General features: G+C 36.7%; 1 protein-coding gene across 2 annotated transcripts in view; it reads left to right on the top strand.

The window, feature by feature from the left end:
- The window catches only part of gfra1a (gdnf family receptor alpha 1a), a 101,113-nt gene that overhangs the window by 62,190 nt on the left and 22,300 nt on the right, over positions 1-16,623 (top strand). For both annotated transcript variants that reach the window (XM_048204642.1, XM_048204643.1), the window contains 2 exons: positions 14,126-14,477; positions 15,792-15,901. In XM_048204642.1, coding sequence (XP_048060599.1) covers positions 14,126-14,477; positions 15,792-15,901 — 462 coding nt within the window. The remainder of the gene's footprint in view (positions 1-14,125; positions 14,478-15,791; positions 15,902-16,623) is intronic.

Below are 16,623 nucleotides of genomic sequence, written 5' to 3'. Positions count from 1 at the left end.
GTATCTTTTTTTATTTTGTTTCATTTGGAAATTTAGGTTTTGGCCTAATTAATAGAAAGTAGGGATGCATAGAACTACATATTTTCATAATCAACTAGTCAGTGAGTTGTCTAAACAACTAGTTGACTTGAGCATTTTAGCCCTGGATAATTGGGCTGTTTTGGGGTCCACCACAGATAAATTTGTGTGTTAATGAGCAGCTAGATGGTCTGAATCTGAATGTAACCAAATGCTTGAGGTCCTGAGATGTGCTTTTAGAGGGTTAAGGTCCCAGTATACTTCAAACAAAGTTCTTTTTTGTTCTTCGTTTAGGGGTAAAACGAAGTTCGAAATGCGTGACCAGTGATATGCTGTAAACGAACATCTGACGCCGCCCACACTGCTGAGAGCGACGTTTAGATGAATATGTAAATATGTGCCGTGCACTTTCTTCTCAGTAACAAAATAAACACAACAAAAATCAGAAAACAGCAAACATTTATTATATAAAGCATAAGAAAGTGTCTGATCATAACAACATGGGTATGTTAGCACGAGCTCTGCAATTAGCACTCCAGTCACGTCACGTCTTCATATAGCACTTTATTCAATAGATTGCTTAAAATCAAGCAGCTTTACAGTATCAAACACGAAAAACAGTGTTAGTGCCTCATTTTTTTACAAGCACAACTTCATTTTGTTCTATAAAGCGGCTATCCAGTGTGTTCATGTTTTCGCCCACGGAGATCTTACCTCAACAAGCTCAAACACACGAAATGAGTCAGAGACTCGTTCCACGCGAGTGAAGGCAGAGCCTCTGCGCACACCTCCTATTACGTTATCGTCACGGACTAATGGTAGTACGAAGGTGTTTTGCAGCTGGAGCAAACTTTTCTTGAAAGTTCACTTTGGCAAGCGGTTTCGAACTTCCAAACGAACACAAAACAAACTTCGTTTTGGCCTGATTTTGTTCGAAATTACATCACATCAGATTGTTCTTCGATTTCGTTTGAAGTATACCGGGGCCTTTAGTTCACCCAAAAATGAAAATTCTATCATTAATTACTCACCCTCATGTCGTTTCACACCCGTAAGACCTTCTTTCATCTTCAGAACACAAATTAAGATATTTTTCATAAAATCCGATGGCTCAATGAGGCCTCCATTGCCTGTTCATGTGACTACAGTGGTTCAACCTTAATGTTATGAAGCGACGAGAATACTTTTTGTGTGGCAAAAAAACAAAATAACGACTTTATTCAACAATATCTACTGATGGCCAATTTCAAAACCCTGCTTCATGAAGCTTCAAAGCTATACGAATATTTTGTTTTGAATCAGTGGTTCAGAGCACGTATCAGACTGCCAGTCATGCCCCCCCAGTGGTGAACCATTGACATTTCGAAACACTTATGACATAACAAAGCCTCTTTTACTGAAATCAAGTGACTTTGGCAGTTTGATACGCACTCCGAACCACTGATTCGAAGCAAATGATTCATAAAGCTTCGAAGCTTCATGAAGCAGTGTTTTGAAATCGCCCATCGATAGATATTGTTGAATAATGTCATTATTTTGTTTTTTGGGGTCACAAAAAGTATTCTCGTCGCTTCATAACATTAAGGTTGATAATAATAATTGTAATAATAATTAATAATAATAGTAATTTCTTACATTTATATATTGCTTTTCTGGGTACTCAAAGTGCTTTACATATGGAAGGGGGAATCACCTCAACCACAACCAATGTGCAGCATCCACCTTGATGATGCAACGGCAGCCATATTGCGCCAGAACACCCATCACACACCAGCTTATTGGTAGAAAGGAGACACAGTGATAAAGCCAATCAGTGTAAGGGGATGATTAGGAGGCCATGATGGACAGAGGCCAATGGGCAAATTTGGCCAGGATGCCGGGTTATACCCCTACTCTTTTCGAAGGACATCCTGGGATTTTTAATGACCACAGAGAGTCAGGACCTCAGTTTAACATGTCATCAAAGGACAATGCTTTTTGACAGTATAGTGTCCCCATTACAATACTGGGGTGTTAGGACCCACACAGACCACAGGGTGAGCACCCCCTGCCTGCCTCACTAACACCTCTTCCAGCAGCAACCTAGTTTTCCCAGGAGTTCTCCCATTCAGGTATTAACCAAGCTCAGCCCTGCTTAGCCTAAGTGGGCAACAGGGTGATATGGCTGCTGGTGATATTAGCTTGCATATTACTAGAATATTGGCTACCTTATTTACTATTAATAAGTGGTAAATTAGGAGTTTATTGAGGGAAAAGTTGTAGTTAATAGTGAATAAGTGTTGCCCATACTGAAGTGTTACCAAAGTTCCTAAACAAATGTTTTTGATCTTATTGTTTTAATCAAAATGTTGACACTTCATCTTCCGGTGAAACACAGTACTTCTTTTAGGTGATGTATGCAGGATAAATCCAATCATTTTGATGCTCTCACTGCTCAAACTCCGCCCCTTTCTTATAATCGCCGCAAGCTTTCATTCAGAGATGCCTCCATCCAATCAACAACCGTTGGGTTGAATCAAGTTCCCACCCTATATATTTTTTTTTTCTTTTTCGATAATCTTTACTTAGATCTATGTCACAATATGGAAGAAAGGATCTGTCGCTACTTCTCTTCATTGCGACTTTAAAAGTTGAACTATTTTTAACTTGACACAGCATCTTAACACAAAATTCATGGTGTGAGACATTGAAAAACCAAGACCTGATTAAGTGGCCAAGTCTCTCATGGTAGACAGTCTCAAAGCATGCTAAGAAGTTCTGACGTAAAAAATATTAAATCTAAAACAACTAGTAAAACTATTAATTTGGTCGATTAGCCATACTGACCCATCACTGACACAAAGCAGATTTCTTTTGAAAAGTTGTTTAAACTGAGTTCATCTCATTAGTATTCATACAGCAATAACACTTAAGGGGTGTTTGTACAAGTGTGAGAATGCACGATAAAACATACCGTTTGTTGCATCTCACAGCCACATTTTGCTCTTTCATTACAAAAGCCCCTGGCTCTGCTAAACAGCTTTCTGTATTTTTGTTAGAAATATCACAGTACTTATATGATTTAGATGTGCAGCAGATGCAGTTGACTGCCAGTTTAGATAGCCACACTGATATCCCACTCCCAGTGGGTTTCCGCATTAGCTCAGAGCGATCTCTCACTCTTCCAGTCCTTTATGAGCAGTTCAGTCAGTGGGCGCCTTTTGAACGTGACTGCCGTTTAAGTATTTTCCCTCCCACATCGTTTCTTCTCTCTTAGAGGATTCACACACGAGTAGCGCTGCCTGGCGGGGTCTGATGAGATGGCTCTTCACTTCAGCGTGACCTTTGACTCATATAGTCAGTAGGCGCAGAGATAAAGACCACATTGATGACTGTGACGTCTGTCAAATGTCATATGACTAGAGCTGTATGATGATTCACAAGTCTCAATAGTAGTTTTAGCTGTCATTTTAGGACGCTTGGTAAGCCGCACAGTCCTCTGAGTTCCAGAGCATATGGCCTCTATCAGTGCTGCCAGTTTTGGTGCAACAAGTACTGCCCAATCAGAGCCAAGCACTGCTGCTTTAGCCTGATTGCACTTTGGAGGTTTATACTGCACTTTAAGCCTTTGGCAATAGATGCACTTTCACAGAATTTTTCACCACCCGGGGTAATTCTGTCTCACTTTGGCAAGTTGATCGATTCCAAATGAAATGGAAAATTATTCACAGTCATGAAAGCAGTGGGGCTGGACCTGAAAAGCTGCCCAATCTAACTTAGAAATAATGTTGTTTTCGACCATGTTTATCAAGACCTGCAACTTCTAAGCTCCTGCAAACAGCATTGTGTCATAAATGGTTCTCACTCTCTTTCTGATGCCATTGTGGGACCTTTAAGTTGGGGTCATTAAAATTTGACATAGAAAATATTACAATCTAATTATAAATTGTAATATATATGTTCACATTTAATGTATGAAACAACTGGAAAATCCATATACGTTGAAAGGTGGTTAAGTTTAATGTATTATTATAACGTATTTTTAAATTAAACTTTTATTTTTGATGTTTTTTAGTCTTTAATTATTTTAAAATTGAGTTTTATGTGACATTTATTTGTGAATTACCACTGTATGAAATAGGAGCTCCATTAGGAGCTATTTTTTAAATAATACTTTTATTCATAAATGCTGTTTTTTTACATAGAATTCTTCAAAGAATCCTGGAAAAACAATTATCAGTTTCCACAAAAATATTAAGCAGCACAACTGTTTTCAACATTGATAAGAAGAAATGTTTCTTCTAAATAATGCAGTAATGGCTGCTGAAAATTTCGCAGGAATAAATGACATTTTAAAATATATTAAAATAGAAAATAGTTATTTTAAATTTTAATAATATTTCACAATATTACTGTTTTCATTAAAATTACTAACCGACCCCATACTTTTGGACTCTTTTCTGTTTAAACAATGCATTTCTTCCTCTATATTCTTTCAATTTCTCAAACAAGAACAGTATTTTCTTATTTGCACATGGTCAAAGGGTACTTGTTTGGGCAGTGATTCAGCAACATTCTGTTTGCATGCTCTATTTCATCACATCCAATCATGGGAAATAGATCACAGCTATCCTATCCTATCTCTTGCATTCATGCAAATACAGCAGCAGGGACTAATGATTCTCACTAGTATAACTTCCCCTGAAACGGATGTCTCTCAGTGTGCCGGTACTCTGGGGCTAGAACAGTATATCTCTGTGACAGGCTGGGGTGGGGGTGGGGGGGGGGTGGTGGGGCGGCTGTGCATATTAATGCCTCAAAGATCACGTTTGTGTACAGGGCCAGGATCGAGCAGGCAGTCTGGGCCATGAATCCTCATCATTCGAGGGTTCTGGCAGGATGGTGATGCTAAAGCTTGAGGGAGTGTGTATGTGTGTGAGGGATGTTAACTTCTCAAACAACCTCCCATTTTGGTGGGATTTGATATCAGACATACCAAAAGCTAATCACATAGTCAAGGCATCAATGGCTAGTTTACTCAGAATTACCCAAACGGTTACTAATACAAAGTATCACATTTTCTGAGCTAACCTCATCTTGTCGACACCAGCTTCCTTACCAAACCCACCATTATCCCAGGATTTAACCACTCACTGCTGAAACCCTATGCACCCTGATGAAATATCTTAGAGGAATGTCCTTCTCCGAGAGCATGCCACCTTGATCGAAAGAGTGAGGAGAGACAGAGCAAGGGCTTCAGGGATCAATTACAGAGGTCTTGAGTTATAGGACTGCTACTGTTTCATTTGCCATTATTACACTGGAGGATTGTTTGCAGAAACAGAGAGTTTATTAAGCACTACAAAGAACCAAAAGACAGGAGAAAGAGAGGGTCTTCTTTTCAACCATGTGTCTTCTCTGATTCACTGATGGTAAACAAGGAAAGAGCTCTCTATGTTTCCACCTGTACAAATGGATTGTTATGGTCCACAATAATAAGTGAAATACACCAACATACTGTATATCCACTGCAAGAAGAGAGCTCTGAACTATAGGGCTTAATCTTTTAATTCAATATTTTAAAATGTAATCAGCTAAAAAAAATAATAAAGTCATTTAGTTTACAACAAACATTGAATTTTTAATTTGTCAAATAGGGTGGTGAGAAATATTTTTTAATGTTTAATGTACAGTTATTGGAATCAGGATTTTGGACCAATGAGATTTTACTGTGGGTGCGGCTACTAAAAACGATGCTAGGAATAGAAACCAAGCCATCAACAAAATGTCCTGTTACTCATAGCTTTTATTGCATGATGTTTCAGCTGTATATGCTTGTGTATTTATTTTATACAGTACAGTCCAAAAGTTTGGAACCACTAAGATTTTTAATGTTTTTAAAAGAAGTTTCGTCTGCTCACCAAGGCTACATTTATTTAATTAAAAATACAGTAAAAAACAGTAATATTGTGAAATATTATTACAATTTAAAATAACTGTTTTCTATTTGAATATATTTCACAAAGTAATTTATTCCTGTGATGGCAAAGCTGAATTTTCAGCATCATTACTCCAGTCTTCAGTGTCACATGATCCTTCAGAAATCATTCTAATATGCTGATCTGCTGCTCAAGAAACATTTAATGTGTACAATTGTACAAAATATTTGTGTACAATATTTTTTTTCAGGATTATTTGATGAATAGAAAGTTCAAAAGAACAGTGTTTATCTGAAATCTAATCTTTTGTAACATTATAAATGTCTTTACTGCCACTTTTGATTGATTTAATGCATCCTTGCTGAATAAAAGTATTCATTTCTTTAATTTCTTTTCAAAAAAATAAAAATAAAAATTCTTACTGACCCCAAACTTTTGAACGGTAGTGTATAATGCTACAGAAGCTTTGTATTTCAGATAAATGCTGTTCTTTTGAACTTTCTATTCATCAAGGAATCCTGAAAAAAAAAAAGTACACAACTGTTTTCAACATTGAAAATAATCATAAATGTTTCTTGAGCAGCAAATCAGCATATTAGAATGATTTCTGAAGGATCATGTGACACTGAAGACTGGGGTAACGATGCTGAAAATTCAGCTTTGCATCACAGGAATAAATTACTTTGTCAAATATATTTAAATAGTACACAGTTATTTTAAATTGTAATAATATTTCACAATATTACTGTTTTTTACTGTATTTTTAATTAAATAAATGTAGCCTTGGTGAGCAGACGAAACTTCTTTTAAAAACATTAAAAATCTTAGTGGTTCCAAACTTTTGGACTGTACTGTATGTCAGATAAACAGACAAATATAGTTCTAGTGTTCATAAGGACTGCACAGGGCTTTGTCAGAGCCACTATAGAGCTGACTAATTACAGCACATTATCAAACACAGCCCTTACCTTATATTATCAATCACTTCCAGTGAGTAATCTACATCTGTGTGACCGCAGGGAGAGAAAACCTGGACACACACCAACAGTGTCGGTCAAAGTATTTGTTAATGTTTTCCATCTTTTTAGTCTCATTATGTCGTTGTTTCTATAATTGTCTCTTCGTTTAGTTTCTTCAGTCTAGTGACTGAAAATAATCACCTGAAAGACACAAAGAAAGTTATAGTCAGAGACTAGCACACGCACACACACACATGTACTCAAGAGGACATCAGGTTCTTATCATGGTGGTGTTTTAATCAAATCCTCGACCTCTCTGCTAATCGCTGGTGACATTACAGTTCCAGATAAAGTATGAGAGGAGCGCGCTGGATTCCCCTCGTTGTTTCACTGTACGTTTCCCATTAACCCTCAGGTGAGGCTTTTATTAGGATTTAATCAGGCCTCTGTTTTCTGATCCTGGAGAGAAAGTATGTTAAAACAGCACAGAGAGAGGGAGAATTAAAAGAGTGACTACAGTCCCTTTGCTCTAATTTTATTGAATTGGAATGTCTATATTCTCTGTATTTCTAAACACTGGCAAAAAGTTAATTGTATTCATTCTTTTTTTAAACCTTTTTGCCTTTTTATTATCCATCCATCCATCTGAGAATTGAACTCATGACCTTGGTGTTGCTAGTGCCTTACATATACTTTGCAGGCTGAGCTACAGGAACACAAACCCATGAGAATATGTGAGCTCCAACTTCTAAATAACAGACATTGTAACTGCTGCAGTAGGGCTCCAATTTCATTGTTTAATGTAAATCAATATTTAAAAAAAAAAAAAAAAAAAAAAAAAAACGTACCCACAGTTGGATCATTGTTGTAATGACTCAAGGAAAGAACAGAAGATAACAAAGGTCCAAATAAAACATTAGAAGCAGATCTGTAAATACACGGGTTTGTTCTAATAGCATCCAAGGTCATTATTCAGACTGATTCTCCTGCAAATTGAAAATTAGAGCCAAAAGAGGAAGGAAATAGGAGACACTAATCAATTTGAGGCTGTATCAGAGATGAGACACAGTAGGGGAGGGGGTTTGTGCTCTACCTATCAGACCAGATGGCCAGTGTGTGTGAGGTGTGGGGTGAATGAGCTATGTATGTGTGATGTTTGTATTTGTGAACATGAAGCATGTTCATGAGTAGGATTGGTAGGTGCAAAAACCTTAATTGATCCTTGATATTGAATAGGTAAGAGACTGAAAGGGTTAGTTCACCCAAAAATGAAATTTCTGTCATTAATTACTCACACTCATGTCGTTCCAAACCTGCAAGAGCTTCGTTCATCTTCGAAACACAAAGTAAGATATTTTTGATAAAATCTGAGGGTTTCTGAACCACACATAAGCAGCAAAGTCATTGCACCTTTTGAGGTCCAGAAAGGTAGTTAAGACATCATTAAAACCATCCATGTGACTACAGTGGATCAAACTTAATGTAATGAAGTGACGAGAATACTTTTTGTGTGCGCAAGAACAAAACAAAAATAACGACTTTATTCAATAATTTCTTTTCTTCCATGTCAGTCTGTTACACTGTTGACGTAGTGAACGGAGTGCAGAGATGTCTTTAATATTGTTAACAATGTCTTTAATACCTTTCTAGACCTCAAAAAGTTGCAATGACGTTGGTGCCTAATATGTGCGCTTCAGAAACCCTCGGATTTCATAAAAAATATCTTAATTTGTGTACCTAAGATGAACGAAGGTCTTACGGGTTTAGGACGACATGAGGGTGAATACTTAATGACAGAAATTTCATTTTTGGATGAACCCTTTAAGAATGAGACTTAATAAGAGACTTTTGAATGATAGTGTATTAAAAAAAAAAAAAAAAAAAAAAAACAATGAAAAATTTGCCATTTATGTAAAACTTACATAAGTAAATCTTACATAAGCGGGTGCTTGACTATTGGTCTTACAATTGGATTTAAACCTTGTATTATATGGCAATTCATTACAAATTACCAGCCAACTGCAAGTAAATCTGTTTTATTTACTCACCATAGCCACTTTTTATGTGGTGCTTGACGAGTGTAAATGTTAGACACTGATTATATGGATTGTGTGTCTGTGTGTGTTCATGTGTGATTTGGTCAGTCTCTTCTGTGTGACATCTGGTACTAACGGTTCATACGAGAGGTGAAGGATTCAGACAGCTGTAGAGGATCGTTTCAACCTGAAGCCCTTTGTGCCAAGCCACAGAATAGGTATTTTATTCTTGTCAGCCTCAGGGCATCAGATCAGAAGGGCACATCGCACACCCACACCCACACAGATAATGTCTTTTTTTTTTGATGATGTCATCAGTATGCAAGACTATTCAACTTGATTGATTGATTGATTGATTGATTGATTGATTGATTGATTGATTGATTGATTGATTGATTGATTGATTGCACATTTAATGTTTTGGTTTATATTTTTACAAAGGCTCCATTTAATTACCATCATGTTAATGTTACATATTAAAAATTAATATATTTTGAAAAGAGAAACATTAATGAAGCTTACTTGACACTTTAACAGTTGCTATATAAACATCCTAATGAAGAGAAATACGGTTATATAACGTATAGTTGTCAGTACACATCAAGCTTTTCTTGTGATTTTGCAGCCCATCATGTGTACAGATACTTTTCATGCATGAGAAGAACGTGTATCACCCCGGACATGCAAGAGGTTTCAGTGGTAACGAACAACAATACCTTAACATGCTGACTTACGCGGTCCAACTTTTATTTGAGGCTATTTTTTTAATAATAAAAGGGGCTATTAGGTTTGAACATATTGGTCATGCGCTGTTGATTCTATTGATTCAGCTGATTTGAATAAATATGTCTATAATGGCTAACATTGCTTAAATGAACGCTTAACGTTTTATATACAGTGATCATAATGCAAGGCGGAGGTGGTTGTGTTGAGTGTTTGTGTGAAAGTGTTTGTGCATGTCTGATACTCTGACTGAGAACATCACACTGTTCATGAATAGGCGAGATTGCATTCCACTTTTTCTTCCACACACAGATAAGCACCCACTCTCAGAGAGCGAAACAGTGAGAGACAGAGACTTTTCTGTGCTGAAGGGCTTGAATGGGCAGATGTTGTCTGGGCAGATGGACTTTAAATGTGTGTACATGCTTCTGTGTGTGTGTGTGTGTGTGTGTGTGTTGAATTACAGTCCAGACTGCTAACAGATGGGGTGGAGTGGTGTTTTTTTACATTGTGCTATGGAAGGTCAAGGGGTCAATGCATCTCACACAGTCCCTGAAAGATACACAACCATGTTTTTAAAAAGAATGTTTTTTTTTTTTTTTTTTTTTTTTATGTTTTTGTAAGAAGTCTCTTATGCTAACCAACATTGGAATTATTTGATAAAAAAATACTGTAAAAATAATAATATTGTAAAACATTTTTACAATTAAAAACAAATCTATTTTAATCTATTTTAAAATGTAATTCATTCCTGTGATGGTAAAACTGAATTTTAGCATCACTATTCCAGTCTTCATGATCCTTAAAAAATAATTCTAATATGCGGATTTGGTGCTTAAATAACATTTCTTATTATTATTAATGTTGAAAACAGTTTTGCTGCTTAATATTTTTGTTGAAACCTTGATACAGTTTTTTTCAGGATTCTTTGATGAATAAAAAATTCAAAAGAACAGCATTTTTAAAAATAATTAAATAAATAAAAAATAGAAATCTAACATTATAAATGTCTTTAACATCATAAATGTTTTTAATGCATCCTTGCTGAATAAAAGTTGTTTTTTAATGAAGTCTTGCTGACCTCAGTCTTTGGAATGATATGGTATAATTTGCTCTTGACTTCAGCACAACTGACATTTACTTGTTAGAGATACAGTCATCACTGAGCACTGATTTTCTAATAATAATAATAAGTTTTCTACTTATTATTGTGCATCATTACAGAGTTACTAATCCATATTACTTACGTAATTTCTGATTTGACTGGCTTTATACCACAAGAAATCAGGTAGTTGGAGGGGAGAGGTTAAAAATTGTATAAGGGATTTATGACATAATTTGAGTCATTTCAGAGGCAGAAGTTTGGATACGCTTTGATAAAAGATTATTACATTTTGCTCTGCATTGTGCACAATACATTACGAAAGTAAATAGGGTCAGTTTTGATTAAATGTTGACTTTGAAGCCTCCTTTTTACTGTGTCCAACAAATACAGACTGGAAGTCATTCATTTCTAATGGAGAGTAATACAGGAGATGCTTGGAGCTCCTGCGTATGTGGAATTTTGGGAACCTATTTGAGCTTCACGTGTGACCCAATGTGATGCATTCTAATCAAACTATAAGCGTGAGGTGAGAATGACTATTATTCCTGTAAAATGGGTGTTACGAATATTTATTTCAGAAATAATTATTTTATAATTTTTTACATAATAATAATTTAAGTCAATAATTTACATTAATTATCGCCCAAAAACCTACTGTGCTTTTCTTTCAGACAAATTTATTTTTGTAGATATATTCATACATTCATTATTCATTCATTTTACCAGAGCGAAGGGTAACAGCTGCTTCACGACCAATTTTTAAAACTGTTCGACTACCACTAGGGGGCGAAATGCAACAATCGTATCCTAATGTTGGAGATAGTGGAAAAACAGCTTAAGCCATTTCATACATCTGTTTTTAGCCTTGGTCTGATCCAACATGACTTACATGACCAAATGACATCACCTCCTGCTGCTAGTGGCTCTGAGGATACAGTCTCCTCTCGGGCTCCCTTAAAGATAACCATCTTATTAGCACTGTCCTTACATACACACGCACATACAAAAACACATGCACTGCACAAGTACGCTCCGCCCTTGCTCTAATACAACCTATCTCTTGTTTTTAATTGGCTCTCATTATAAACCAAACTGCTGCTGTAGCTCAGCGAGTCTCCAGAAATGTTAGTTAATGGTGGAATGTGTTAGAAAGCCAGCAATTAGCCACAGCTGACAGGCGAGAGCAGAGCCATGCCGGCCGCTTTGATGACTCCCCTGTTCGGCCAAGATGACTGTTTGTTTAGGCTGCAGGGATCCAAAGGGACGAGCACTGTTTCATTTAACATAAAAAAACAGCCTAAAACAAAAAACAGGTTCCTTATAAACAGCCTCTGTGTTTTGGCAGACCTGCAGAAATAGGGATGATTAATTCACATGCCTGTCAGTGCTGTGGGGTATTCAAATGAAAGATTTTTTTTGTGTGTGTTTGTGTGTGTGTGGACCAAGGATTTCAGAGCTGTGGATAGCATCAGACTCTGTTTTTCTTTGTCTGTTTGTTCTGCTTATGGTATCTACTTTTTTACTTTTAAAATTTGTACATATTTTTGTAAAATAATTAATTTATTTTTACAGATTTAAAGGTGCTGTAAGCAAATTTAGCTGCTGATTTTGCTCAATTCATCCACACACCCTCTCTGCAAAAACCCCGCCTCCAAAATTGTGCAAAATGATTGATGGATAGAGAGTGTCTGGAAGTGGCTATTGGTTCTGATTAGCATTCCAGTAGCTCAAACAGTACAGCATGGCATTACATCACCTTTAAAGTCACCATGGAATCATAATTGACAATACTTTGCTGTGTTTATTCTAAATGATTTATCTGTGCTGAAAATTATCGGCTGAATATGGGATTTTCAGTTTTTGGCCAAAAGAGAAAAACGGCTGAAGGTAAAAATCGCACTCCGGAGGGTAAAATCTGCATTTTTGGCGGGGTTCTCCTGGTCAAATTCGCATTTCAGGGGTTAAATATCATGTTATTTTGGGGTTGTTTCAACCTGCGGACATGAAAAACAACCCGAGGCAACAGTGTTAAAGTAGCCCAATTCCGCTGGAAAACCACGGACTTGGCAACACTGCTGATCCTCTTCCCTGCTAGGCTCTGCTCATATGCTCTGACAATAATAGCTTTGAAGGACTATACATTATTTGGATAATTGGTCAAAAAATAAATATATTAAATCTGATTCTGTTTTAAAGGACTGAATAAAGAAAAATATTGATATTTAATATTAAAGGGTTAGTTCACCCCAAAATTAAAATAATGTCATTTATTACTCACCCTCATGTCATTCTTCACTCGTTAGACATTCGTTCATCTTCAGAACACAAATTAAGATATTTTTGATGAAATCCAATGGCTCAGTGAGGCCTCTATTGCCAGCAATGTCACTGAACCTCTCAAGATCCAGAAAGGTACTAAAGACATATTTAAAAAAGTTCATGTAAGTACAGTGGTTCTACATTAATATCATAAAGTGACGAGAATACATTTTGTGCACCAAAAAAAATAAATAAAAAAAACGACTTTTCAACAATATCTATTGATGGACGATTTCAAAACACTGCTTCGAAGCTTTTTGAATCTTTTGTTTTGAATCAGTGTTTTGGAGCGCCAAAGTCACATGATTTCAGTAAATGAGGCTTCGTTTACGCAATCCGAACCACTGATTCGAAACAAAAGATTCGTAAAGCTTCGAAACAGTGTTTTGAAATCGAACGACATGAGGGTGAGTATTAAATGACATAATTTTCATTTTTGGGTGAACTAACCCTTTAATATATTGTGAAATAAATGTGGTTATTTTACTTTATTGGCTTCATTAAAATTATTTAATTTCTTTAAAAAGTATAATATTAATACAATTATTTGTAAAAAGCTAATTTAAAACAATAAATAAATAATTTTTAAAAAGCATTTTCAGGTTTCGGCCAAGTGCATCCAGAAGTTTCGGGTTTTGGCCCAGAATTTTCATTTTGATGCATCCCTATTATTTATTTAATTTTTTATTTTGCCCTCAAAATCTTTAATCAAAATAACTTCCTCTCCCTCATACAGCAACATCTTTTCTCTTCTCTGTTTACCGGTGCAAGGGCGGGACAACCTGTCACTCACATGAGATCACAGCAATAACAAACCACAACGATCCAATCAATTCCCAATTAACAAAATCAAGTCCTGTCCTAATTTTTTTTTTTTTTTCTTGTTGGAGAAGCTGTTTCACTCATATGACACAATAGTGAAGAACAGAACTTCCATTTCATGACGACTTTAACCAAGTTTTACTATTAAATACTGTGCACTACAGTCAATGGGAACACAAATCAGCAGTTCATTTTAGTTATATTGTGTATTCTCTGTCTTTGCAGGTGAGCCCGCGCTAGCAAAGGAGAACAACTGCTTGAATGCAGCAAAGGCCTGCAACCTAAATGACACCTGCAAGAAATACCGTTCGGCTTACATAAGCCCCTGCACAAGCAGAGTCTCGACGGCTGAAGTCTGCAACAAACGGAAGTGCCACAAGGCCCTGCGGCAGTTCTTCGACAAGGTGCCACCCAAGCACAGCTACGGTATGCTCTTCTGCTCGTGTCCTTTAGGGGATCAGTCGGCCTGTTCTGAGCGCAGACGCCAGACCATCGTGCCAGCCTGTTCATACGAGGATAAGGAGAGGCCCAACTGCCTGACACTACAAGCATCATGCAAGACTAACTACATCTGCAGGTCTGAACTCAATTTAAAATGTTATTCTCTTGAGCATTTTCTCAATATTTCTTAAGGTAATGAAGTTGTAATAGGTTAATAAATCATTAACACTTTACTTCAATGAAAAGTTAGATTTTTGTTAATTTTTGGATGAAAGATCAAAAGGATAAATAATGCAGATTTATTTTCACAGCCTGCTTTGCTCATATTTACCAAGAGGGCCAATAATTCTGACCACAACTGTATATATAATATAAAGTCTACTTCTTACTAAACTGTTACAATATTATATAATCTTTTTTAAAATCATATTATTACATTGTAAAACTACAAAAAAGAGGCATTTCACTACATATGTAATAGTAAAGCAAGTCCATACATCCACACTTCATGGCAGCACGTATCTTGTGTGCATTAACACATGGCAGTGTAAACTGAGCTATTTAGAGGTGCTAAGAAATGCCTTACTGAATCTGAGAGGCAAGATCACAACATGCCATCTGTAATAACACATATTCACAACTAGGGACAGACATGGCCATGAGCAGGTAAGCTGCATCTATTGGGAAATAAAGCGTTTATTAAGCTAAAGCAGGAGAGCACATCGCGAGGACAATCGAGGTGATTATTGAAGTCTAGCAATAAAAACTGCAGCCCTAAATCTGGTTTGTGCAGGAAGGAGGCAACCCCAGAGTCCTCTAAGTGGCTTGTTAAGGATTCATTAGCACAACGTGGATGTAGTTTTGCCAAGTAAACGTCTTTAGGCACAGAGAGAGCGACAGCTAATGACCCTGCTCAATCAGAAGTGCCGCCGCTCGGCATTCTGGGGGCACATTCAGACACTTATACAAATAAATGGAATATATTTGCACTTGCGCTCCGGGTCTGTACAGTTCACATTCTCCATTCTGGTCGCTTTTTTCCCTTATTATTTGTCTTTCTCTTTATATCCATCCTGTTCTTGTACCCATGATCGTTTTAAAGCTAGGTGTAGCCCCTAGCTGTACCAAGAGCTTCGTTGTAGTTGTGCAAAGATCCCACACTAGTCCTACACCATGTGTCTTAGGAGACACAGCACAGCACATTCATTTACACATTCCTTCTCCATCCTTAACACTATGACAGACTGCTGCTGAGAGTCTTCCAGCACATTTAACAGCCAAGAACTGTGGGTGCCGTTAGCTTTACAAACACAGATTTGGCAACATATGTTTTATTTCATTTATAATGAACAGTATTTAATTATAAAGTGATGTTGTTAGTACTGATTGTGACAGGATAGATAGTAAAGGTGATAACTATGCAATATAAAGTGTGTATGTGGTGTTTTAGGTCTCGTCTGGCTGATTTCTTCACTAACTGTCAGCCTGAGCCCCGCTCTCTTTCTGGTTGTCTGAAGGAGAACTACGCTGACTGCTTGCTGTCATACTCTGGTCTCATTGGTGAGTCTGTCTTCTGTCTTCTAACTTGGATAAACAAGTTCATACAAAACATCTGAGAATCATTGCATTTATAAATGTATCTTTCGTGCTGTGAAACTTGAATACATTTATTTGAATGTGTGTTTTTAAGGGATAATCCATGGCTAGTTGTGCATTAAACGATTTTAATGCAGAACATGAAGTGGAGCCTGTTGAGTGCGTTCAAGTCATTTATGCACCGCTAGACATGGATTATCCTGCTTATACCATGTTCTTTTGCCCGTATTGAAAAGTTAAAGCTGTGACTGATATTTGATTTAATTACTTCAAAAACAGCGACACATTGCTACCTCCTTGCTGTGTAGATTAATGTAGCAATTCAGTAGTGAAGTTAATTTATTATATATATATATATATAATATAGGCCAAGTTTCACAGATAGGGCTTAGCCTAAGCCAGGATTAGGCCTTTGTTCAGTTAGGGTATTTAAGTAGCTTTTATAAACGCATCTTGAGACAAAACAATGGCACTGACATATTGTAAGATTTGTCAGTGCAAGTTGCTTTCAGTTAAAACATCTCATACATGCATTTAATCTGGGACTAACTTAGCCTTGCCTGTGAAACCAGGGGATAGTTTCTCATTAACTAATACTGGGTGACTGCTAGTTCTCTTCATACAATCCACTGAGATATACATTATATTGCCAAAATTATTGGGACACCCCTCCAAATCATTGAATT

This window comes from Megalobrama amblycephala, linkage group LG10 (assembly GCF_018812025.1).
Source record: "Megalobrama amblycephala isolate DHTTF-2021 linkage group LG10, ASM1881202v1, whole genome shotgun sequence".
In the NCBI taxonomy this organism is placed as follows: domain Eukaryota; kingdom Metazoa; phylum Chordata; class Actinopteri; order Cypriniformes; family Xenocyprididae; genus Megalobrama; species Megalobrama amblycephala.
This window is presented reverse-complemented; position numbering and strand designations above follow the sequence as displayed.